The following is a 27544-nucleotide window of genomic DNA, read 5'->3' on the forward strand; positions in this document are numbered from 1 at the left end:
TAACCCAGTAGTAGAAGCAGTTAAATGTGTCAAAGCATCTTTTTTTTGTTGCTCTGACAGATTGCAGGTGCAACATGCAGAAGGCATATGTGTCAATTCAAAGTTTAAAGGTTTCAAACACATTCAAACTACCTCAGTGTGGTAAAGTTTCTTACTGTAATCTTAGCCGTGTTGTCTCGAGTTTGCTGGATTGCTTTTCTGGACGATCCGGCTTGGGGATTCTGAATTTTGGGGATTTTATTTATTGTGTCACTGCCTCAGCTGTTCTTTTTTTCTTTTTTTATACTGATCTAGCAGTACGTTGATCTTTTCCATACAAAAGAACAGTTTCCCACATAAGTTTCATATCTGTCAAAATATGAAACTCATGAAAATCCACCTAAACTTCCTGTAATTTCACTTGACACACTGACAAGCAAACTATTTTCTGTGATACATAAGTTATGAATTATGTGGTTTCCCCTATTTCCCTGCAACAGTGCCTTATATCAGCTTATGTGGAAACATTTTTGTTTCAGTTTTCACACACTTAAGTGCAAAACTAAAGGGATAAACAGAAAGTGTATTGAACCCAACTGAACGAGACAAAAAGGCCCTCATGTGGTGTTTTGTTCTGTTCCAGATAGCAGTCTACTCTAAAACATCCCACCAGTGTTGGGAAGACATAGCATATTATTCACACTAATTCAAGTTAAGGAGAAAAAAAAATCTCTTAAACTTATTATAACTTCAGGGAGTTAATAAGTTGGTCACAGTTTAACTTGCAGCACATTCTTGTTAGATTATTAGCATGCAGAGTAGCCCACAGCTGTCCTTCAGTTTCCTGTTTCCTGTGTGCAAGTTTCCGCTTCAAGTATCAAAAACTTCAACACAACCTGTGCTTAGAATGAGAGTGCATCTAGTATCCTGATTCTTATGAATGACTGGACTGCAGCTACTGCTGTTTCTGCTGATTTGTTGTGCAGACAAACAGAGCAGTGATCTGAAGTCCCAGCAGTTGGATATGGTAAATGAGTGCCAACCAGCTAGGTGACAGGGAGCAACACTGAAGGCTTTGGCAACTTTTTAACATGTGAGCTGATGGCTCACTTTACAATTATGGGGTGACATTTTTTTGCCTGTGCTTTGATAACAACTGAACTATTACAACGTTGAAACATAAAAATACCAAACTTGGGCTCACTGTGCTGTGCGCAGGATGATTCACCTTGCCACACTTAACTGCCACTGATGGGATCCTCTTGTGAAGCTGCAGATGTCAAAGCACCACCATTCAACCAGGGGTTTTCTCACGCATGCGCAGGGGTGAAAGACCGTCTCATCGGGGAGGGAAAAAAAGAAGTTCACACACAAAGCCACGCCTGCGCGGTGTGCCTCTCATTACAAGCGAAGTTGCTGCATCTTTTTAGGAAGCTACATGCTTTCTTTCGACACCCAAAGGTCGCATGGTGTCAGGGACGCGCCTAGTCACGGGAACAGACCGGAGCGCGTTCATGAGGTGCAAGATCGCGCTTTAACACTGAAGAGTATCAAACAGCGTGCGGGGATACAGCCTAATGGTTTACATTGGGCCACAACGAGCAGTCAATGATTTGCGCCAAGCATCTTTTTTCTTGTCCGCCGTTTATTTTGCAGAGCTTTTGTATTTTGCACGGGGAGAAACGGACATAGCAAACTCATCTGTATGATCGGGGAGCAGGAGCACACAGTATGGTCCGGGAAACCAGACATTTATGGGTGGGAAATTTACCCGAAAATGTACGAGAGGAGAAAATTATTGAGCACTTCAAGCGGTGAGTAGAAACACAAATGAGCGGCGTGTGTGTATGTGTGTGTTTGTGCGCGTTTTGTAATGTTAAGAGCGGTGCACGTCCAGCATCTCTCTCTCTGTTGTGTCACATTTTAGAGAAGTCGGGATGAAGCAGGAGGTTTCCCTGTAGCAAAGTCCCATTTGGCAACTGTGCTGTCAGTCCCCCCCCCCCCCCTCTCTCTCTCCATACACACAATCCGAGCAGCAACAACAACACACGGTGCTCCTGCGTTTGAGCTGAGACGAAAAAGCAAAATCTGCTAGCACGCCTCAGCCACCCCAAGCCAAGCAGCCAGCGGACATATGGTTTTGCCATTTTGACACGCTTATTAACTTGTCGAGCTAGGTGATAACTTTACTCACCCCTCTTACGTCTTCCTGGTGCGCATTGCCAGCAGGCTGACTTTTAAGCAGCCTACCTTTCCACCGGGTGACCGTAAAGAAGGGGCTTTTTCTTGTTTATTGTTTTTGTGGTGCACAGTCAGTGTAAACAAAGTTCAGTCTACCCGGAGAGCCCCGTGCTTTTATACGTGCCCGCATCTCCGGCAGACACCATAAAGTCTCTGTGTTTGCTTCTGCTGTCTGACTCGACTCTGTGAGTTTGTCAGGTCACTGCTTCCAGTCAGACCTGCACACACGCACACAGACACACACATCGCGGTTTATTAGCACGCTGTGCACCCATCTATGAGAGCGTGCCGTTTGCTCCGTTCCTACATCTTAACACAGGTCTGTAGAAGCCGAAAGGTGACGCCGTCACGCCGCCGTCCACGCTGCAACATCGCCGCGGCAAACTGGCTGTGATTGACCGGGCTCGGCTGTGCCGCGGAGCAGATGTGCAGTGCTGTAACGCTGTAGTGTTTACAGAAAATGGTTGTTGAAACGGCGCTGACTCGCACAGCCTGCAGCGTGATCTGATTTCAGGGGAGATCAGACAGCATATCCATGTATACACACGCACACACATGTATATTTGTAATGCAGCCTGCCATAATCGCACTGAGCTCCATTGCTACTTTTGGTTAAGAGCGAGCCGCCGGAGACTGTCTGTGTGCCTTTAGCTCTTTGTTATCTTCCTCGGGCTGAATAATGATTTAAATACGTTTTCTTTCTATTTTTTTTCCTGCGTGTGGCTTTCACGGTTGTCTGCGCGCTCTCGCCTCTCTCCTCTCTCGGCTGTCAAGGAAATAGCAGCCCGCGTCTCCGTTCATATGCTGGAAACCAGACTGCCCCAAAAACACCAGTTTGCCCATATGAGACCTTTTTTTTTATTGTTGTTGTTTTGGATTTTTAATTATTATCACTGTGTGGGCGTCGCCATATCGGACGAAAGCTGCTAAATGGCAACATTAATCCTTAACCACAGTGTAACCGAAAGCCATACTCGTCCCACAGCACCCCCCACCTCCCCCACCCTCATTCAAACCTACAGCTGGATGAAATATAAAAACAGATGATATGCATTTGGTGCTTTGCCCTCTCGCGGTCTTATTATTTGCAGTGGGTTGATGCAGAGACTCGGCTACAAATATGGCTCGTATCTAATACGTGCAGCCTCCGAGAGCAGCAGTAAAAATGAGCTACCTATATACACCGTTTTATTTACATAACCCCTTGTTTGAAGTACAACGTAACGTTATGTTTGGGGGGGATGGCGACTGGCAGCATCTCTTTCTTTTTTGTGCAGTAGGGGGAACGGTGCTGGCGAGCCCTTTTTTTCTTTTTTTTCATCTCGCTACCTCAGCTCCAGCGTTAACCCAGAGGTAGCGAGGGTATGCAGGTGCATGACAGCCCAATGTGTGATAGAAGTCATTGAAGATGGGGGACGACAGAATGAGTAAGCAGTGTGAACAGCTTTTCTAAAATGGCGTCGGGGGCTGTTCGGTGTTGGGAACTGGCATGCCAATAAATTTTGTGATCACCCTACTGTCTGTCTTGGACAGCAGAAAATCACACTGCTAAAAGACCCATTTTTTGGTGGTGGTGGTGGTGGTGGGGGCTATAGAAGATGATAACAGCTTCTTAACTCTCCAGTGGGAGAAATATTCTGTAACAGCCTTCTCATCCCAAAATTGAATCCTCAGTTGATCAGGTGTTTTGTCATTTTCAAGACTGAAAAGGGTGTATTCAGCAATTATAACTCCCATTACACCTTAAAAATAAATATAGGCTATAATATATAATATAAATGTATTCTGCATGTGTATCTTGTATATATATATAAAAATCAGTAAATTAATGAGGAATTTCTTAAAGAAACCCCATGGCTGTATAAACTGCTCAAACCTCATCTTTGTGTTTTTCAGTAGCTGTGTCTTCATGGCAGCACCTTTTGCTCGGAAAACGTGCTAATTTTAGAAAATCTATGCATTTATTAACACGCAATGTGGCAGGGTTTCAAGTCCAGTTGCTGGGTTACTGTTGCCGTGTTAGAAAGTACCACAGTAGGGAAAGTAAGAGTAGCAAAATTGCCTCATCTCCCTCGTTGCCACAGACATTTGTGCACATGTACGCACAGTCAATTTCAGGACTGTGCAGAACCCTGTGTGTTTTTTAACATTCCTAAAAAGTTATGCAACACATTTGCAGCTGCAAACCTGGTGGTAACCATGCTTTTAATCTATTCTGACTTTAGATATGGACGAGTGGAGAGTGTCAAGGTCCTGCCCAAGCGGGGATCAGAAGGTGGAGTCGCGGCCTTTGTGGATTTTGTGGACATTAAAAGTGCTCAGAAGGCTCACAATGCTGTCAACAAGATGGGGGACAGAGACCTGCGCACTGATTACAATGAACCAGGAACAATTCCTAGTGCGGCGAGGGGGCTGGACGATAGTCTGTCCTTAAGCTCTCGCGGCCGGGATGTATCAGGATTCACAAGGGCGGCAGGGGGGGCCGTGTATGGGCCCCCCACGTCGCTTCACAGCAGAGATGGACGCTATGAACGCAGACTAGACGGGTAAGTGGACAAAGTTTCTCTGAAGGCAGGGGGAACCGTAGTTTCTGGTAAACACCTTACCTCCAACCATCTTTCACCATCTGTTCATTTACCTGTTTGGGGGTTAAAGAGGAGAAAATGAGCTTGTGTTCGACAATGAAATCTAATAGGAATCCCTTCTAAGTTCCTCAGAGCGCAGCCAGCGCTCCTGGATTCCTACTTACAGGTAGACACTTAAGATATTTTTGTTAAAACGAGGGCACGTTTGCAAGTGTATCTGATAGTTGAATGATAGTCAGTAGTTTAAATGGCTGTTGGGGATTATCTTTGTGACCTTTAAGCATCTCTGTGAGGTGGAAATATCATTTGAGGAAAATACGGGGCAAAGATTGGATATCGTAAAATTTCCCAGGATTATTGGCGATTTCTGGAAAGAGAGAGAGAGAGAGAAAGATAGAGAATACAGAGTGGGGGAAAGAGAGAAAAAGAGAGAGTGGTCCAGCAGCCATCCCCGGGATTCCCCTAATCTGGAGTTACGTGCCCTTGTCGGAGGATTAATATCACCCCTTTTTCATCATGTAACCAAACATCCAAGAGCACACATTACATGTATAGAACACCATTGTTTGGATTAGTCTAATTTGGCTTTAAGTTATAATGCCCACCTCACTGAGGTGTGCACTTCTGTCGCGGGCTGGAGTCATGTGGAGGATCTACAGAGGATATTTATTCCCCACTGTTGGATTAACTCTGGCCCAGTACTTAAAGGATACGCGGTCATTCTAAAGGTATGGGTTGCTTTCTTGGTTCTTTTTTTTTTTTTTCATTTTGTTTGGGATTATGTCTAAAATCAGGGCATTACAAATTGAGTGCTGGGAGACCTCTACTGGTGATCCGACTCAGTAGAATCAACAGAAACAAGTGAGCAAAAGACTTTTATTCCCGCCTTATTTTTGTGGAGATGATTTTTTTTTTCTTTTTAAACTTTCCAACAACTGAGACTTGCAGACTCGATGAGCAAAGCGAACATTTGGATCATACAATGCAAAGAGGACTGCTGGAAATTGTGACTGGAAAATCGCTACCATCCATGCTATTGGAGATAACCTACGTCAAATTTCTGGATTACCTCCTTCTTTCCTAAATGTGGAACTATAATTAAACTTTGGATACAATTACACCGTGTCAGCAGCGCGTTGCACCTATGAACAGTGTTTGATATTGACTCTGTCCAGGCTGGGACAGCATGCACTCTCTTCTGCTTGAAAGCGAAAAGGCAGACATAAACATCCAACAGTGTTTTGAACTGTTATGCATGTTGTTCACCGTTGGGATGAGTATGGTGCTACTATGAACAAGAACTTGGATTACTCATGTGACATCTTCCTCATTCCTAACTTTTTGTGGCCATATTTCCTTCCCTCTACAAAAGGAATTTGACTACTTTGTTGCTGTGAACGGTGTTGGTCAAAGTGGAATGTGCAGGACTTAATGCAAAAGACGCAAGACTTAATTTTTCACATTAACCATTGCTGTTGGGGAATCACTGGTCAACTAAAGGTGGATTCCTGGATATCATGTATTTATTGCACTGGACTGAAATACAACACAGGTTTTGTTTTTTTCACTCCTGTTTGGATGGATATTTAGACTCGGACATTTTCCAGCACACAAAGCATCCTAACATGGATCTCTACAAGGCCAAAGTTGTCCTCATTGTTTTAACTAAACAGACACTACCACTCATTTGTGCTCATGAGGTCCCGTGTGCTGAAGACGAGGATTACGTATTCTGTTGTGAACTAGTTTTCTTCATTTTTTTCCCTTCTCCACTCAACATTTTTGCCCAGTTTTTGCTCACAAAGTTCTATCTCCCAAAATTGTATTTGGAATAATAGGTCAAGTTACCACTCTCTCAAAAGGTTGGTATGTCCTGCCCTGTGCATTTTAGCTGTCCTCTCTAACCCCCTAGTTTGAACCCCTGTCTCTCTCCATTTTCCACACTAACCAAAATAGCTGGTGCATTATTACTGCCTGTGAGTTTGAACCTTACCTGTATTGCTTTCTTTGCTCTGCCTCTCACCTGACCTGACCCCACCTTCAACTCCTTCCCCCAGCCCTCTCTCCTCTTTAGAATTCACAACGCAGCTGATATTTATAACGAATGATCATTGTAAAGATGTTTTTTAATATAAAATATTAATATTTTAACATAAGAAAAACTGCAGAATCTTTTAAAATTCTCAAAATTCAAGTATTTGTCACATACCTGTGATTAAAGAAATATGCAGTGAAGTGTGGGGGTGGGATTCTCCTAATGGCTAAATGCAGTAAAATAGAAGGAAAAGAAATAAAAAGTGATGTAGATCAAATAAATTTTCGTGTTTTTCACTAATTCAAGTTTTGTTACAGTCACACTTTAAGATTTTAGTTTGTTTATATATTTATTGCTTAATTAATTTTGCTTTGATTCATTTGATTTAATTATTTGCCTGGGCCCTGAATGTGCACGTAAGCATGTTCAGTCCATGAACCATGATGCTTATATTACCTTGTTTGTCAGAAATCTTTTTAGTTTTCATTTCTGACCAGTTGCTAGTAAACATTAGTTAACATAAAATCAATTTTACTTAAAAAACCCCAAAACAACATATTTACATATTACAATTCTGCTGATTTAATTTTGGTTCTTATTAAAATGTTGGTAGAGTGACAAGGGAAAGAAAATTGTAGTCATTTGTCAGCTCTGGATCATTTTAAATGAATATCTGAATTTTTGTCAGCTTTAAAACAAGAATCGAAATCCTAAATATCATTTTAAACTCTAGAAACAGTACAGTGGCAAAAATATTTTAAGTAACTGTTTTACAAAAATGACCTACAATCCTTCCTGAAACACACGCTGCACATTTAATATTATTTTTATGTAGGATATTCCTTTTGTAATGTTTGTTAGATTTTCTGGCTTTTCTTTGCCACTTATACTATAGAAGCTTTACAATTTAACAAAAGAGATGTATGTAATGTTTCTATGTAATCGTGCAACTCACTGAGTGGTGAAGTGACCTCCAGTTATTGGATTACCAGAAGAAATATTCCTATTTTGTTGTTTTCAAAATTTTCTTTTTAATTAAATTAAACATTTAGATATCGCTAAACCCTAGCTCTGTAGTTTGTGTTCTAGCTTGCAAGACAAAGAGATTCTCAAAAATTAGATTCAATTTGTTGTTTGTACTGCAAAATGGATATTTAACAATTAACCTCTTATACTGATTTTAAATGGATATGCATGCGTTGCTCCCATATGACGGAGCCTCCATACAAGGCAGCGTTTTGTCATGCTGCTGGCATGTCTCCTCATAATTATGCTATTCACGTGTCCCAAAACAGGTGCTTAGCATGCTCTGCAGTAGATAATAATCAAACACTGATGGAAATTCTGTCAAGAAAGTCTAACAGAATTATTTTTAAGCTCGATGAATAATGTAAAACCCGATTTGTGTAGAGTGAAATTGAAGAGAAATTGAAAGAAAAATTGATATCTGTTGAGCAGTGAGCCTTGCGCCAGCAAATTAGCATTTTCGAGAGCACCTAGGGGTCAAGGTAATCCGTCATTTTCACAGCCGACATCGTTATAGCATAGATGTTATTCATGAATCCAGCACACAGATGATTAAATCAAATAAGCTGAAAGAGTATTTTCTCCTAACCTGCTCTACTCTTATGTATATGCAACGAAATACAGACGTGGTGTCAGTCTCCTAAACTTAAATTACCCTCAAGATTTTTCAGCAGTGTGAACGCTGCATACAGTCTTTTCTTGAGTCTTACGACCCTTAGTGAAAAGACTTCATGGGTGACTTCCTGGTTACTACCTGGTTATGTCAAAGGTTTAACACTGATGAATATTTCCAGGTTTGCCACTTTATGGTGCACAGAAGATGTTAAAATGGGTTATGAATTTAATACAAAGGGTTAGGTTTAAGTGGATGTTTGGGGGTCACCTTAAATATAGCAATAAAGTATGAGCATAAATATTTTGAACACAGGTGCAATGGCCAGATTTGGGAACAAAAACCAAAAAGAAAAACCTAATCTAATCTTCAGCATCATTTACCAAATGACAGTGAGGAGGAAAGATGCTTGTGTCATATGTTTTAAGAGGAATTGCAGATGCCTTCTGTAACGCCAGGTCTAATCCATTTGCCGTCTCAGTGAGATGCAGGCAGCATCTGATTGAGATGCAGGCAGCCGATTTCACTACAGTTGTGGATAAAGAAATCCAGATCGTTAGGTCAGCTGTTTGGTTTGAATCACCAGATTTCATTAAACTGACATTTTTTATTTGTGCAAGAATTTCCACTAATTAAATGATCCAAATCAAGTGATAGAAGACTTGCAGTGGAATCACCACTTTAAAGCTGTAGAGCACAAACACTGAAAAACTGTAAATGTAAAACCATTAAACGTGTGATGACACATAAGGAACCAGTTGCAAAGCAAAACTCATTCATGACCGTTTCATAACCCTGACACTGCTTAATTACCTTTTAATATGAAGCTTTTTTTTGACCATGCAGTTCAACTACGGGCAAATAAAAAAGCAAGGAAATGTTTACATAAACACATTTTTAGACAAATAGACAAAAGCATAAAAAAATTCTGCTGTGCCAAACCTTTCAAAAGATTTGCATTTAGGAAATTTAAAAAGTCAGTCTGTGGAATAAAATGAGATAATGTTTTTTTTTGTTTTTTTTTCAAGTCTTGTTAACATTTGTATAGTTTGCACATGAGGCTTTCTTTCTTTCAGACAGTGAGTTGTGCAGTGTGGAGATTGGCAGGAAATGTTAGGGGAGGAGAGAAGAAGGTAGTGCAGGTTCTGGAAAGCACCAGAACTATGGGACCTTTGTCAATGCACAAAATCAACCTCAAGATGTTTCAGTTTTATGATATGGATGTTTGTTGTTTTTTTCCCCTCTCTCTTTTTTTCAGCCTTATTAACAGACTGTGCACACATACAGCAAATACAGTCACTAGTATTATTTAGTTACTATTACACTAACTTAATGAAGCTTTGACTAGACATGTATTTGATTAGTTATACCTTTGTTACACAGATATAAATATGTTTTTGCAGTAAATTAAATAAGACTTCGCAGTTTTTTCCTCTCTAAAGTCTGACTATATAATCTAACTATTTTTCCATCCTCTGATTCTAACTTGATAGAAGAATAAACGCCGTGTTTTTTATCTACAGAAGCACTATAATGAAGTTTTGTAACTGTTGTCATATTAAACCATATTCTGCCCTGTGTCGGAACATCATGGCTAATTTGCTGATTATAATTTGATCTGAATTCAAACGGTGGTAATTGCCGCCCTGTCCCGCTCATTATGGCGAGTTTGGTAATACGACTGCTGTAATGACAGAGCAGTCATATTACCAAATTAATTTCTGATTGCTTTATTCAGAAAGCGAGTGTTCGGGTCTGAACAGAATGTCCTTTCAGGGCCGTTTCTAATGTGCGTCTTCACAAAAGATGCTACTGAGGAGATTCAGTTTTCAGAGGAACAAGTGGTGTCAAATTGTGTAACGATATAAACAAAAGGCTCGTCAAAAGTCACCTCGAAAACCTTTATCCAGGCTTGACTAATAAAACGCCTTTAGAAGTGGCTTCTGTTATAGTGTGCAGACCAGTAGGACTTTACAGCCTATAATGACATAATCTGCCATTCCTGTTATTACGGTAGCTCTGATATATAATATAGATTTCTGTTCTGTTATAAACCAGATGCATGCCTTTTGCTGAAAATGTTGGTGTGCTATGTTGATTTACTGATATATCTAAAAAAAGAATGAACATAAAGCTTATATTAACACCTTGGCGTTGACAGAAATGCACGAAAAACAGTCCGATAGCAGCATTCTTGTTCTAGAAAGAGGATTTCTAGTGTAGCTTTGGTCGCAGATGAATCTGATACAGTCCATCTGAAAGCCATAAATGGTTTGGCCATGAAAACATGTCAGACTTGATGCTCAGTTTCCTCAAGCTGTTACTTTAATCCCCTTGGTATAGTGCTTTCTTTAAGATGGGGGGAAAAACTAGCTTGGCCCTTCTCAAAACACTTTGCCCAATCTTTCCATGTGTCTAATTATTGACAAACGCACCAGACACACCTGTTAATTTTTGTTTGTCCACTGTCTGATGCTAGCAGCTATCTTTTTATGCCCAAAGTGTAACTGTAATATAACTTGTTGTTTCTTCATGTTTGTTAGGACCGCTGAAAGTCGGGATCGGGGGTACGATCACAGTGCCTATGGACTTCACGAGCGTACTGGTAGCAGTTTTGACCGTCAGCGGCATTATGAAACAGACTATTACCGTGACGCGAGGGAGAGAACTCTAAGCACAGCTGGGAGCGGGTCTGGTACCTCCAGCGGAAGTGGTACAACTGTGCCGTCAGGAGTCGGTGGAACTATAGTTAGTGCCGTTTCTGGGAACACCGGAACAAGTGGATCTTCAGTGGCCACAACGGGAGGAAGCGGAGGGTCTACTTCCAGTGGGGTTGGCTTCTATCGCTCCCACAGCAGGAGCCCTTGTCGATTTGAGACACCCGAGCCTCGCTACGAGTCTCGAGCCCGGGAACCCTTTACTTTGGCCAGTGTGGTTCACAGGGACCTGTATCGGGAGGACAGGGGTCGGCGTGCGGAACGTTCCTACCGCCACAGTCGTAGCCGGTCTCCACATTCGACGCATTCACGAAATCCCTCTCCTCAGAGACTGGTGAGTCAGGCCACTCGTCCTCCACGCTCCCACAGTGGGTCAGGCTCTCGCAGCCGTTCCTCCAGTTCAGACTCAGTCAGCAGTACCAGCAGCAGTACGAGTGGCAGGTGAGTGAAGCTTAATCTTTCTGTCAAGATTTCTACTTATGTGCTGTTGTTTACCTTTGTGCATCCCATTCTGTGGCCTTCTGGATCCAAACTGGCCTCTGCACTTGGAAATGAACTGATATTTCCGTCATTATCTGTGTTCAATAAAAAAGCGGTTTCCTCAGCTTATGTTTTTATCATCTGTAACTATGGATTGCGCAATATTTTTCACACCCACACCAAACAAACTCAGACTTGTGCAAGATGTGTGCATTTAACTTCTGTCATTCGTTAGCATAGGCTCTTTATAGAACAGGTGACACCTATTTATGTGGAAGCTGTGTTTACTTTGCCTTTATGTCGCTTTCTTCACTAGCATGTGTATGTGTGGACAGACAGACATAGTGTTGTGGCCAAACCTGTAAAGTTAGGCTCGTTGTTTCTGTTTTAGAGACTGTGACATATCTAGAGGCTCCGCCCAGCAGGAGATACAATGGGTGGAAGGTGACAATTGCAGAGAAGTGTCTGCACGATAGAAAAAAAAAATACGTTTCACAGACACGGCATGACGGGGAATATTACTCCACACTTGATTGTCCCCCTCCCTCGTTGGTTTTTAAAACTTTGCCCGTGTTTTATTTGCTGATAGGAGCCAAAGAAGCTTGGAAAATGACCTTTGATACCTTTAGTGACACAATTGTTACGTAGTTAAGATTTGACCTAAACTGCTTTACATAAACTGGATTAAGTTGAGACAGCTAGCTTGCCTTCAATAGAGTCTGGTTTCAGTATGGTTCCATGTGTTATTCATGTCCTTTATACTTTACATGCTAAACTTATCATAAGTATTTTTTTAAAGATACATTTGGCAAAATATAGTACTCATTTTGTCCAAAATAAAAAAACCAAAACACAAGTTTAAAAATAAAGTAAGGTTTAGGTAGTTTGATCTCACACACCCTCTCACACAACCTAACCATAGGTCGAATTATTTGCATACAAAAGCTTAGACTCATACCATAATGGCACAGGATATGTGGACTTTCGATGTTTCCTGGTATGCTATGTGTGCATTTATGTGATTGTGATGTCAGTTTCATTTTTGTGCACTGCCGTATGTGGCTTTATTTGTGGCAACCGTATTTTCATCCAAGTTTCTATAAATTTACAAGTAAATCAAATGGAGAAGAATCCTGTCGTTTTAAGCATGTCTGCCCAAGAGGACTTACTCCACCGCATAAATAAACATACTGGAGAGGGGTTAACGGCATCACCTTTGGACACAGCAGAGTCCACAGCTTTTAACGACATGTAGCGACACATGTGGTTTGATGAGGAAGTGCTATGGGGAAATTTCAGGAGACGGCTGCTATATTTTTCTCACTGCCTACCTCTGTGTATGGGTAATGGCTCCCCCCCCTCCGTGAGATCCAGTTGGAACTGGAAATTTCTGGCCAATGCTGGCTGCCTGCCCACTCCCACAGGCCAGGCTCCGTCAGCAGCTCTTCCGGGAGTGTCTGAGCACAGGAGGAGAAAGTGAGAAGGAAACAAACAGCAGAGGGCCTAGAAAGCTGAGACAGACATGGGAATCATTTGAAATAAAAGGTGGATGAGGCAGCCATGAATTTTGCGACTCGTGTACAAATGTTTTTGTGCTCATAACTCGATGCAGCATCTAAATGTGAAACTGGGAGGAGAGGGGCGTGTTTTTTCTCATCATTTGGGAGCCATTGCATTTTTTTAAACAGTGGAAGGACACAATGCATTATATGCTCTTTTTTCCAGAATGAAAATCTGTATATACAATATTTAATCTGAAATGTGGAGATAAATTATGCATAGTTTTGAAAAGGCAATGTTTAACCTTGGTAATTTTGCAGTTCCCTTCAGTTTAGACAGAACCATGTCTTTGGATTTTAGGTCTTTTATTTAAAGCAGTGTTAACAAAAGTCATATATTAACTGTTGTTGTTGTTTGTGCACTAGTAGTAATTTCTGGCATTTTATGGCATACACACACACACACACACACACACATATATACATATATATATATATATATATATATATATATATATATATATATATATATATATATATGTATGTATGTATGTATGTATGTATGTATGTATGTATGTATGTGTGTGTGTGTGTGTGTGTATATATATATATATATATACTAGATCTATTATATTGCAGATGTATATTTTGTGTGAAGTAAAAATGTAACTATATTCTCAAGTGTTACTCTTTGATAGTCAATCACCAGGCACATAATTTTTATTGTGCATCTCTAATGCGAGAGATGACTATGAGGCTTTAACGTCTAAATTCATGTTGCTCTTTTGCTACAGTGATTCTAGCAGTAGCTCAAGCGATGACTCTCCAGCACGTTCAGTGCAGTCAACAGCTGTGCCTGCACCTTCAGCACTTCCCTTATCCTCCCTTGACAAGGATGAACCACGCAAAAGCTTTGGCATCAAGGTCCAAAATCTCCCTGTGCGCTCAACAGGTTAGTTTAGTGGTGCTCTAGCAGTATGTGAGCATAAAGTGCCTTTTTTAATGTAAAAAAACAAAAAATAAATAGTGATGCATGAAATTCAGGCAAATTTTATTTTTAAAAAATAACTACCTTTGTATTTTTTTGCTAAATGGTGCGTTCATTTGCTTTATTTACAGACACAAGCCTGAAGGATGGTTTGTTCCATGAATTTAAAAAACATGGAAAGGTCACATCTGTGCAAATCCACGGCGCTTCAGAAGAGCGCTACGGGCTTGTGTTTTTTCGTCAGCAAGAGGACCAAGAGAAAGCCCTTGCAGCATCAAAGGGGAAGCTTTTTTTTGGCATGCAAATTGATGTCACAGCCTGGAATGGCCCCGGTAAGTTTTCTTTGCCAACTGCATTGTAAAGAAAACGTGAATATTGGCATGTCAGTAAGCTCACACTAAGCAATTTTTAGAGACGGAAAGCGAGAATGAGTTCCGGCCCTTGGATGAGAGGATTGATGAGTTTCATCCAAAGGCCACGCGGACATTATTTATTGGAAACTTAGAGAAGACCACCACTTACCATGACCTGCTTAACATCTTCCAGCGTTTTGGAGATATAGTGGTAGGTTAATTTTCTTATAGTTTGAGAATCAAAGCATGCAGTGCTGTGTGCTGTGAGATAATCATGCTTACTGACAGAACATTTAACTTTCCAAAGGATATTGACATTAAGAAGGTGAATGGAGCCCCACAGTATGCCTTTCTACAATATTGTGACATTGCCAGTGTCTGTAAGGCAATAAAAAAGATGGATGGCGAGTATCTTGGAAACAACCGACTAAAGGTAAGAATTTGTTTGATTTTAATTGTAAATCCTAACCTTTACACCATTACAACATTCTTGTCTTTCTCAACCAAAGATATTTGTGTAAGTTGAAAAGGTAAATGAATTGCTGACTGAAATTTTGTTCTCTTTTTGCAGCTGGGCTTTGGGAAGAGTATGCCAACGACATGCGTTTGGTTGGATGGATTAGCATCGAATACAACTGAACAGTTTCTTACTCGTCATTTTTGCCGATACGGACATGTTGTCAAGGTAAGCCTGTTTAATTTTCTGCTCATTATTGCACTTTTCTTTTTCTTTTTTAATCTTTTGTTTGCTTTCTAGACTTTTTACCTTATTTTCTGCCATTATTGTAGGTTGTACTTGACAGGATGAAAGGAATGGCCCTTATTCTGTATAACAACATTGAATATGCGCAAACAGCTGTTAAAGACACAAAGGGATGGAAAATAGGGGGGAATAAAATCAAGGCAAGTAAAATATAGATTTTTCTCTGAAATTTCATTCTGTGTTATTGTGCTTGACACACTCTAACCAGCTTTACTTCCTTCTTCAGGTGGACTTTGCAAATCAGGAAAGTCAGATGGCCTTCTATCGTTCAATGCAGGCATCTGGTCAGGATATTCGAGACTTTTATGATATTCTCTCTGAAAGAAGGTTTGTGAAATTGGCTTACAAAATAATTTGACTCCATGACTGTCTAATATTAAAACTGAACAAGATTTGTGGTTATTTCTTGGCAGGGATGATCGACGAACCCAATATGAGTTTCAAGCAGAAAGACAATATTATGAAAATGTTAGAACACCTGGAACGTACACGGAAGATCCACGTCGAAAATATCCTACCAGAAGTCGGGACTTCTACACTGAGTGGGACCCATATCAGGGAGATTACTATGATCCACAATACTTTGAAGACCCTCGGGAATATCGGGAATACAGAGCTGACCCTTATGAGCAGGACATACGTAAATACAGCTATCTGCAGCGGGAACGTGAAAGAGAAAGGGAGCGCTTTGAAACAGATCGTGGACGCGATCATGGAAGGAGGACCATTGAGCGTAGCCAGAGCCCGTCTCACATTACCACTCGCCGACCTGCTAGCCCAACTGCATCTCCATCACTCTCTGAGAGAATACCAAGCGATTCAGACCGCCGTATTTGTCGTCGATCATCTGAAAGAAGTGGTAGCTGCAGTTCAATATCTCCACCGAGATTTGAAAAACTTGAAAAGGCACGCTCTGAAAGGTATAATAAAAGTGAAAAACTCGAGAAGGACAGAGTTTTTGAAATTGACAGTGGGAATGTGGTTGAAAAGGAAAAGAGGACTGGACGAAAAGAACGAGGAGACAAAGACAAAAGTGAAAAACAGAGGGTTAAGAAGCTTAAAATGGCGTCACCTATTATCCAGACATGCGAACCAGAACCTGAACTTGAAAGAGATGTTAGTCCTGAGTCTGTTCTGCGTAGTAAGGCCAGCAAAATCCAAAAAGAAAGCTCAAGTAAAGGGAGGTTAGACCTTCTGCCTTGTGTGGTGCAGTTAACACGAGTTAAAGAAAAAGAAGGAAAATTGATTGGTCATGTTGTCCAAGAAAAACAAATACAGAGGGGTGGGAGTGACAGTCCGAGACTGGCATCACCTCCAGCTGACCAGAGGAGTCCTCCATTCCGGACAGAGCCATCAAAAATTGATATTGGTAAGCATGGGAAGGTTCCCAGAGACAAAAATATGCACAGTTTAGTGGAGGTCACTGACAAAGATGGTAAAATCAAAGCCAAAAAACATGGGAAATCTGAAATGGGATTTGACAGTGGCATTTCAGTGGATATTGACCGTCTAGCTGCAAGGAAAAGGCGTTTTGAAGACTCTGGTAAAGCTGATCGACAAAAGAGAACTAGTGAAGAGGACCTTGGTAGATCTGGACTTTATAAGCTGTGGAACAGTGCTAAGGAGACAGATTTGGATAAGAATCTTTTGATGAGAGGGATTCATAAAAAGGATCACCACAAAGAAAAATGTGTGCGGATGATTTCAGTTAATAGTCCAAAAGAAGGACAAGACAGTGATATCAACCCCGAAGGCCTTCCTCTGGAGCGGCACTCACAACTAGTGCAACTGGCTGAAGATTCTACAGATCAGTTAGACTCTCCCTACCTTAAAATGGATCCAGAGAGCTCAAAAAGGGAAAATACCTCAAGTTTTACAAAAATATCAGATGATAACGCCGTTGATTTGGACGAATTAAAAGAACAGAAACAAGTTATGCCTGAAAACGCACAAGGCAGAGCAAAATCCAGAGACTCTGATGGAGATGAACAATTTGTGCACATTGACCAGACTAATATTTGCACAAAACAAACTGAACACAGTCAACGGCTCAGATCCAAGCTAGGGGAGCCTGATAAGGGAGTCAAGTTTGACAACCAACTACATAGTGAGACTCGTGACTTTGAAAAGGATTATTTCGTTCAAGACTTTGAAAAATCAGTACCGGATGTGGCCAGTGATGATTTATTTTACTGTAAACGAAAGAAATTGGAGAATATTGACTTTGAAATACTCAAATTAAAAAGAGAGCGCAACTTTTCAAGTTCCCAAAAGTTCAATGAAGACATTTACACCATGTCATCATCAATAGGAGCTGCTCAGTCTTCTGAAAACGAGGAAGATGAAACAGCCCATGTCTCTTTGACAGGTACAAATAAAGAAAGAAAATCCTCTCCAACAGCAGGTGAGAAATTTTCACACACCGAGTCATTGAAAAACAGTTTGGACCTGATGCCTAGACATTTTCAGTCTTCTGACACTGAGCTCCCAAAGCTTAACACGTCCTTGCTCGGATGTGATGAAGAGTTAATGCAGCACTGGGAAAGAGGGATAAAGCCTGATTCATTCAGAATGGAAATGGCATTCCAAAGTGATATTTCAAAGCATGAAAGCATTCGGAAGCGCCTTGGTCAGGATTTGGAACCTGGAGAAGTGCAGTCTGATTCAGATGATGATGGAGAAAACAAGTCCAAGTCGAATAGTTCCTTGTCCTACATCCTCAGGGATCGTGATAAGAGGATGACAGACCTGAAGCTTTCAGGCTCCTTGGAAAAGAATAAGTTTTACTCCTTTGCTTTGGATAAAACTATAACTCCTGATACAAAAGCACTCCTGGAAAGAGCCAAAACATTGTATTCTTCTAGGGAAGACAATTGGTCCTTTCTCCCTTCACGCTTTCCAGCCTCCCACAGATGTTCAGATAAGGACAAGGTGGAACTAACACCTCGACCAATACCTTCTTGGTATATGAAAAAGAAAAAGATTCGTACTAACTCTGATGAAAAGCTGCATGATAAAAAGGAGGAACTTAAGCCACAGGACCAAGAGCGTCAGGAATTGTTTGCCTCTCGTTTCCTTCACAGCTCAATCTTTGAACAGGATTCCCGGCGTTTGCAGCATCTTGAACGTAAAGATCAAGATTTAGAAATTGGAAGTGGAAGGCCTTTGAACAAGCCAGTTGCTGCTGAAGCGGAGCCTGAATCTGCAGGAAGTGACATCCCACAAGAGCCGATAGTGCTTTTCCATAGTCGTTTTTTGGAGCTTCAGCAACAAAAAGACAAAGACCACCTTCCACCTGATACTGAGAAGGATTCATTAGTGCCAGACATAAAAAGAAATGAAGTTCAGAACTGTGATAATATCATACCTGATAAGGAACTGGAGCCAGTACAAAAGGCAGATGACAAATCAGCCAGCCCCTCATTAATCTCTACTGCCTTACCATTTGTTCCTTCCCCTAAAGAAATTTCACCACAAGAAAAGAAAGAAGTTTTAACTCCAGCCTCAGATCAACCTGTGCCAGTTGTCAAAGAAGAAAAAGTAGAGGCAGTCCTTGAGGTTTCGCAACCTCACTCTGTCGCCGTGGAAGACTTCAAACCTGTTGCTGTTAAGCTAAACAGATCCCCTTCGCTTACTCTTTCAGAACCAGAAAATGAAACTGAAACAAAACCAGAGTTAAAAGAACTGAAGGTGGAATGTGGTGATAGTAAAACAGTGGAACATACTCCCATTGTGGAAGATAAACCTCCAACTCCTGGTGGTTCCCTGGGTGGTTTTGAAAGAGAGACTGCAGAAATCACTTACTCTGATTGCCCAAAGATGGAAGAAAAACCTGAAACTATGAAGTCAGAACCTGAAACTGAAAATCAAGAATCAAAAGACTTTGAGGAATCTCAGAAAACCGAAACTGATGGTGAGGTGTGCATGCCAGAACTAGAGGCTGAAATAAAACCGTTACCAAATCGCAGACAACCCAAGAGTAAAAGGGCAAAACCGCTGTCAGTATTACGAACTACACAACCTTCCCAAATTGCTGCCACTGAAAAACCTGCAACACGTAAGAGTGAACGGATTGACCGAGAGAAACTCAAAAGGGCTTCATCTCCTCGTGCAGAAGCACCAAAGACATCAGTTGACTCTAAAACAACATCCAAGTCACCGATACATGCATCAGACTCTGAACAAAACATCGAGTCAAATTTGATCCATGGGAGAACACGTCGGCGAAACGTAAGGTCAGTCTACGCCACACTACATGAAGACGACCAAGCTGGCAAAGAGGTAGTTGAGTCACCACGCTGCATGCGCAAACGTGGTGCTGATAAAGAACCAATACAGCAAGATGTTCAAATTTCTACCAATACTAGACGTGGACGCCCACCTAAAAGAGGCATCAAACGAGGAGAAGATGTTTCACCACTAAAGGTTGATCAGAAGAAACAGATGGAAGAAGACACAGAGGCGTCATGTACAGTAGAGGTTGTGAAAGCCTCTGAGGGCTGGCGTTCACCCCGCACCCAGAAGCAGCAGCAAACACCTCAGACTCCATCTACTCCAACTAACAAGAAAGGAAGTAGAGCAGACAAACTGTCTGGGAGCACGACAGAGTTAGCTGAACAAGATGATATGGCAAGTCAAAACGAGCCAGAGCTTAAGCCTAAAACTGAACCGCTTGGCAAGTTATCAGAAAGGGTGGAAAATCCAAACTCAACAGTGCACAAAAAAGAAAAGGAATTAAAAGATGGTGGAAAGAAATCTGGTGATGTTGATGATGAAAAGTTAGACATTGGCCCCTTAGAGAGGAGACAGCAGCCTGAAAAGAGTGCAAAAGTTAAAACGCCAAGGTTAAAACGTAACACCAAACAGATAGCTGAAGACAAATCACACAGTTTAAAAAATCTCGAGATCCGTGTTAGTGTTGATGATGTAAAAGGTTTACTCCGTTCAGAGGATGATGAGCTTGAGACCTTTGAAGCTCCAGCTATTACAAAAACTAAGACAGCACTACAAGATAATGAAGGAATAAAAACAATAGACCAAATTCCAAAAGATTCAAAAGAGCTTGCTGCACAGGATAAGGAAGACTCCGAATCAGAACTTCCAGCTGATCCAGCTGCTGCATTATTAGCACGACAGATGGAATTAGAGCAGGCAGTCGAAAATATTGCTAAACTTACAGTGGAGCAGCCTTCTCGACCATATAAAGAGCCACCTTCAGAGCAAACTACGATATTGCCTCCTGTTGCAGTGGAACCAGAGAGTGAAGTTGAGGAGGAGAAGCGAGCTAATCCTGCTAGTGAAACTGAACTTGCAGCTGCTATTGATTCAATTACAGCAGAAGAAACATGTGTAGATGCAGATAGCTTCACATCTCCTCCCACTTACACTGCTCTTATTCCCACCCCTGAATCCTTGATATCCTCCTCCTCCAATGAGATTATGGAACCTGAAACTCACATGGTGATCAACAATATTCTTGCCGGGGATTTAGATGATGGTCCTGTGACACCAAGCTCAAATCGGCCAGGGGCAGAATCTAAGGCAGCTGAAGATCCCATTTTACTTGAAACACCCAGGAAAACCGGAAAAGTTAGAGCCAAAACCCCGAAAAAGACAAGAAGTCGTAAAGGGGCAGGTAACAGAAAAGGGGATGCTGCTGAAGAGGTTTCTCAGTCAGAGTCCACTCCAGTCAAGTTACCTGAATCAATCCCAGAAGACCCAGAAACCAATAATTCAAAAGCAGTCACTGTTACAGCTGCGGCCACTTCAGCAGCCTCTGTAGTCACTGCTGTTGCTACTTGTAGGAGAGACTTAACAAGTGCCATAACGGTCGACACACCCAAAGAGGCAGAACAGCCCGAGGTTGAACAGCCTGTGCCTAAAGAATCTGCTTTTCATTCTGGCACAAACAGTATCTCCAGTGTTAAAAAGCACCCCCAAGCAGCAGAGCCATGTACTCCTACATTTACCCCTGCTCCTGCTTGCACACAACCTGTATCCCAGTTAAGTGTACCTCTGTTGCGGCCTGCCAAAGTGCCACTTTCACCTGACTGGCCTCAGAGATCTGAAGAAAGCAGAATCTATGTTGCCCCTTCAAGTCATGTAAAAGTGGTAACTCCTTCAATGCAAGCATCAGCTGCACTTGGAACCCCTGCAGCAAATCCTCCAATGCCTCCAGACACCAAGGCCTCTGACATTGACCCCAGTTCAAGCACGTTAAGAAAAATTCTGATGGAACCTAAATATGTGTCTGCGTCAAATAGCAATTCTATACCTACCACTATAGTCACACCAGCACTGTCAGAGCCTTCACGGATGTCAGAGAATGAAAATCCCTCTGATGCAGTGGGTTCAAGACAGTTACATTCTGAAGAGAGGCCACCATTACCTCCCCAGCCCATGCATCATAAACCATCTCCACTGACAGAGTCACAGCAGAACTGTGGAGAGAAAAACCAGCATACAATTATTTCTCCTGCTACCTCAGTAATAAGTCGAATTCCAATGCCTTACGATACAGAAGAAACTCCACGTATTTCACTAAGCAACCGAAGCATTGGCCTAACCATTCCCAAGCAAAAATTCAGATCAAACTCCAATGAGAACAGCCGATGCCTTGCTATGGATATAGTAGAAGATGGGACAAGAGGACGCTCTGTTGTCGAAAGCACTCCATACATTACTGGTTCCAGTCCTGGCCTAAGGGTCAATACATCTGAGGGTGTTGTCGTACTCAGTTATTCAGGTCAGAAAACCGAAGGACCTCACAGGATGAGAGCCAAAATTAGTCAGATTCCTCAAGCCAGTGCTGGTGATATAGAGTTTCAGCAATCTGTTTCCAAATCTCAATTAAAACAAGACCCAGTCATCTCATCATCCCAGTCACCTACTCCCAAAGCAACCTCAACTCCTTCTGGTTATGGTCACACAGGAGTCCTTTTAGCCGGCCAGTCGTATAACTCTCAACCTGTTATTTCTAGTACCAAGCAGGAGAGTCTTGGATCTGACAAATCCGAGTCTCCATATCACACAGCCCCCCAAGGCAGTGTAGTAAAGATGTTCCAGCAACCAGTTAGTTCTTCTCAAGTCTTAATGTACAACCCACCTGTGATACAACAACAGCATGGCAAGAGAGGACTAGGGTCAGAGCCTCTGTCGAAAAAGATGGACCCTGGCAAAGCTGCGCAGCAGTCTAATCTCAGCCCAGTCACACACCACCCATCACTTTCTGGAACCCGCATGAGTCCCAGCCCTGGCATTGTAAATGATCGCTCAGCTCTGCACCTTAAGCAAGAACCACAGTCTCCACGAACAGCTGTTCACTCTCCTTCACCTTTTGTCAAAGCCTGTCCTCCAAGCAGTTCTCCTATCGGCACATCTGTTGTTCTGACTCATGGCATGCCACCAATGTCTAGCTATCATTCTGCGATGCATCACTCCCACTCAGAACAGTCCTCTGTCATAATTCAACCTCACAGTGTCACTCAGTCAATGGCTCATGATGCCAGGATGAACACCCCACCGATGCCTGGGATAAATTATGGAAGGCGAGGTGATTCGCTGTCTGCGCCGCTTCCGGGGTCTCAACAGCGCTCAAACCCACAACAGCAAAATGTCATTCGAGATATGGTTCTGCACTGTCATTCAAGTCCCCAAGGTTCAGTATCAAGTGGTGGCGGCAACAGTGCAAGTGAAGAAGAGCCTAGACACTTTAATCAAGCACTCAGTAGACCTTCAGTTCCCCAGCTGCAGTCAGATGTAATGATGATTCACAGTGATCACAGAGGACTTCACCCAAACATACGCATGGAGCAGTACAGAGACATGCACCAGCGCATCCTCATGCACCAGCAACGGGGTGAACAGGCTGCTGTAGAGGCAAGACAGTCACGCAGAGACTCGGAGACTGGAACAGCATCTTCAGGCAATATCTCTGGACCTTCAAAGAGTCCTATTTCCGGGAAGAGCATTGACCTTTCTGCAAAGGAACCTCTCAAACCACTCGAAGGAAAGCTTATCCATCCAAACTCCAGTGAAAGCAGAATCCGAGGAGTCCATGCATCTAGTCCTGTCATGGTGTCGCCTCACCCTCATGGGGTTCACCTAATGCATCCAGGTGGTGCAGGCTCCTTTCCAGTTTACAGGGACATTCGAGGCTTCTCATCCCAGTTTTCACCACACAACCTGGCTAACCAAGGTGTTACATCTTCACAGGTGAGTTAAGATGCTTTAATGATTACATTTGTGCAAATAATAATACTACTATACATTTTCAACTTAACAAGCACATTTAAACATATACATAAAATATAAATAAAAAATATGATGTCTCTTGATGGGTTCGGATTATCAGGTACCTCCAGATCCTGAACTGGGTAACCGTGGTAAAATGTCTCAGTCCCATGGGTGTGGAAGTGATTCCAAGTCTGAGACCTCCCACCTTCGCCATGCTACCTCTTCGGACCTCTCACACATTTCCCGAATACAGGGGGATACAGTCTCACCCTCATACCAGTCTACCATGATGTCCCCTATGGGTCTTACACACAAGTCAGATCTATCTCTTCAGAAAGGCCCTCCAGCCTTCCTGTCTACTTCAGCAGTACCCTCTTCGACTTCAGTACAGCCACGGCCGGATGCCAAACTGGAACATTCAGGACATCGTTCCGTTGACATGGTGCAGCTATTGACGGTAAGAAGAATGACAGACCAGCTCTTTGGTGACGTGTAGAATTTATTTTCAGGGAAAATAAAGACGTTTTTTCTTTTCTTCATGCAGAAGTATCCTATCGTATGGCAAGGCCTGTTGGCATTGAAAAATGACCAGGCTGCTGTCCAGTTACATTTTGTTTCCGGCAACACCATGCTGGCCCAGCGCTCCCTTCCACCCCCAGAGGGAGGTCCTCTTCTCCGTATTGTTCAGAGGATGAGGCTCGAGGCTTCTCAGCTGGACAGTGTGGCACGCAGAATGACTGTAAGTATTTGATTTCTGCTACCTTTGAACAGCAGGTTCTAAAATTTGGCTGAATATAGATTTAATCAGGACCCTGACTTTGAAGAACTGACTAAAACGATGGATCTATGAATTAATAAAGCAATAACGTAAGATAGTGCCATTATCTTTGTTTTTCTACATATATATACATTTTAAGATTAAAACATGATATGTGTGGCAGGTGGAAAATGACTACTGTTTGCTACTGGCTCTACCCTGTGGTCGAGACCAAGAAGATGTCCTTGGTCAAACCCAAGCCTTGAAAAGTGGCTTCATCACATACCTGCAAGCTAAACAGGCAGCTGGCATCATCAATGTGCCCAACCCTGGCTCTACTCAGGTTTGACTTTAAGCATTTTATGTTTTTATATTTGCACATTTTACTGTGTTGTAAGACAGCTAAGATGTTGAAGAAGTTGCTCCTTCTCTCATCATGTTATTTTTTCTTCTTTGGGTTTACAGCCAGCTTATGTGGTTCAGATTTTTCCACCTTGTGAATTCTCCGAGAGCCACTTGTCACGTCTGGCCCCGGACCTTCTCAACAGCATATCCAGCATTTCCCCTCACCTCATGATTGTCATCGCCTCTGTTTAATTACCTCCATTTTTTTTCCTGAACTAAGCCAACACCAGCCCTTTTGGACTCATCCAGTTTGTTGGAAGCTGGAATTGCCTCATATTTTTATGAGTTGGACTTCTTTTTACGAAAAAAACAAAACAACCTAATTTAGCATGAACTCACCTTTTCTCCTTCACTTCACCAAGTCCTTAAGTCACCCAGTGATGTTGAATTCCAAAAACTATACTTTTCCGAAAAGGATATGAAGGGTTGAGGGGGATTTTATTTTTGGATGAGGATTTGCTGATTTCATTCTTGCCATTTTTGGAGGTGTTGTGCATAGCCTTTTTTCTTATTCATAGCATTCATTAAGCTGTGGATGGATACCTTCGTATGGGATATTTTTTATCTTCATAAAAGTGATTGTGATTTTTTTTAAGACTGTCAGAAGTCATTGCACTATGTTGAAGAGAAATTGTGAACTTTGTACAGATTTGAGTATAAAATGATACATGTTATGGACTAATTCTTGTGATCACATCAGTCATGCTTGTGCAAGATAAAAGAAAATCATTGCCTGGAAAAACGATCAGTCAAGATCAGTCATACATGCTTTTGCTTATTCACCATCAGCAAATTTCTACTTAATTTCTGGACTCAACTCTCCATCCCAAAGTGTTCCCTGCCCCAGGAACTCGTAAGGGGACGATTAGAGTTGTACAGTTTACACTCAATGCCTCAACAGGGGACTATATAAAGAATATTTAATTAGTTTATTTTTGTTTGCTTCTTCTTTAAGCCTAAAGGTATTGTTGACAATTGTGAAACTGTAAATATTATAAATATTTAAAGACTGAAGCAATGTGGAGAGACCAAGTGAATATTTTACAAGACAGATCATCAGATCTTTCTTTGGACCGGGGCAGGGATGGGGAACAGCGGGGGAGGATCTGTACAAGATTACCGATTGATATTTGCCCCCAAAAAAACAACAACAAAAAAAACTTGATTTTGTGCCAAAACATTTTTTTGCTAATACTCAACACGCGCAATGTATCTAAAACATTTGATCAGAACATATTTTCATATGTGACTTTGTATTTTGTCATCCGGAGGGCAGATTTGATTCCTTTTTTTGTATTGTTCATAAACCTTTCTCTATTATTACAGTGCTTTTACATGATGGAACTCTGTGTTCATTTCAAAAGGACCATTGTACTGTAGGGTTTGCAATTCTGCTCCTATTCCTGTTTTTATTCTCCCCCCATGTGGTCCTGTACTGCCCCCTGCTGTCTGAAAAACAACTCTCTTACTTATTAGGCACTGCATCTTGAGGTCATTTATCCACGACTTCATGGCAGATATGCATGCTTTTATTTTTCAAATTCTAAAAAGCTAAAGTAGGATCATAAAGGCAAAGAATGTGACTTAAACTTGACATCAAGCCGCTAATGGATGTGTTAATCATCTGTCTCCACCCCTCCCCTTAATTGTGTCCTTGAGCCAAGCTGTAAATACTGATCTCCTTAATCTGTGCTCTCGTGTATTTTTCTCTCCCCCCCCCCCCTTATAATTGTCTTTCTTCAGGGTCTTTCTTTTTGTTTTGTGCAACAAAACAACGCAGTCTGAAAGAGACGGGAGAGGAGGTGAACCGATGCTGAAAGTAAAAACCATGCTTGTCAGTTTTGTGTTGTAAATATTTCTATGACTGCAAGCTGAGTACTCTCATGGTTATGTTGAAGGCACTTATAATTTTTGATAAACAAATGAAAAGAAAAAAAACTTCAAACAGCGATTAATATGAAAACTGTCTTTTGATCAACCTTCATTTTGAGTGTATTTTGCTGTTCCTCCATGAGGACATTTTAAACTGTAAAATAAATGGTTGTTTAACTTACTTCTGAAGATCATTAAATGGTCCGTAACTCTGTTTTTCTTCTTCTCCTTTTGTGATTTGTGAATCTGAAGGTACAGGTGAAGAAGGATTTCACCAGAGACCTTCAGTGCTTTAAACCTCAGCTTTAATGCTTCTGTAACATGTTACAAAAGCTGCAAATGATTCAGCAATTAAAATGGTTAACAAGAGCGGTCTTACCTTGGATACCTTTGCATCTAGACTATTTCTTAATGTTCTTCCAGTATTCTTTCAATTTAGAATTTATTGATGAAAATATGACACAAAACGTACAATATTATCTCTCCAGCAATGCAAAGACTCCAGATCTGAATGAACTGGATGAAGTTAGGCCAAACTCTAGTGAAAGTTTTCACATTTTGGATCAATCCTGCCACCAAACGGAAAAACCAGTCACAATCTTCTGGGCGGAGGTAGAAATACTTTACCTGGCATCCATCCATCAATCCGTCTTCTTGATGGGCATGTATACTCCAGACAGAAAGGTGGATTCAAGCCCAAACCACTGCCTCAGCATGCTGGCTTACTCATTATTACAGTTGTTGCTGCGATGTTTACAGCGGTCAGAAGATGTCACTATAACACTAAACTAGAAGGCTTATTTTCAAGCCATGGTACGCTTTGGGAGTGTGAAGCAGACAACCACAGAAGGCAGTTGCAACATAAACCTACCCTGCAAGTATGAGTTTTCCTTCACATGACAGTACCTGTCCTGGAGCTTAGGTTTTCTACAGTGTTTGAATTAGAAACTGTCAAAGAAATACGTCCACCTAAGCAGAAGATCTTTGCTGAGACCT

At 41.7% G+C, this 27544-nt stretch overlaps 1 protein-coding gene across 2 annotated transcripts; it reads left to right on the plus strand.

Annotated features, from left to right (window-relative positions):
• The first annotated feature begins 1313 nt into the window (after nucleotides 1–1313).
• spen (spen family transcriptional repressor) lies at nucleotides 1314–26764 on the plus strand. Of its 2 annotated transcripts, none has more exons than XM_084916222.1 (15): nucleotides 1314–1793; nucleotides 4446–4766; nucleotides 11023–11637; nucleotides 13970–14127; nucleotides 14295–14495; nucleotides 14576–14727; nucleotides 14824–14949; nucleotides 15088–15201; nucleotides 15306–15419; nucleotides 15506–15606; nucleotides 15693–23493; nucleotides 23633–23971; nucleotides 24059–24253; nucleotides 24456–24614; nucleotides 24737–26764. In XM_084916222.1, the coding sequence occupies exons 1-15, from the start codon at nucleotides 1711–1713 to the stop codon at nucleotides 24866–24868; spliced, it is 10611 nt and encodes a 3536-aa protein (XP_084772348.1). In that variant the 5' UTR covers nucleotides 1314–1710; the 3' UTR covers nucleotides 24869–26764. The 2 variants fall into 2 exon arrangements, with proteins under 2 accessions (XP_084772348.1, XP_084772349.1); XM_084916223.1 differs by lacking the exon at nucleotides 1314–1793 and adding an exon at nucleotides 3347–3647.
• The last annotated feature ends 780 nt before the right edge of the window (nucleotides 26765–27544 follow it).

Source organism: Perissodus microlepis, chromosome 20 (genome assembly GCF_051167445.1).
Source record: "Perissodus microlepis isolate ML-2025 ecotype Zambia chromosome 20, ASM5116744v1, whole genome shotgun sequence".
NCBI lineage: Eukaryota > Metazoa > Chordata > Actinopteri > Cichliformes > Cichlidae > Perissodus > Perissodus microlepis.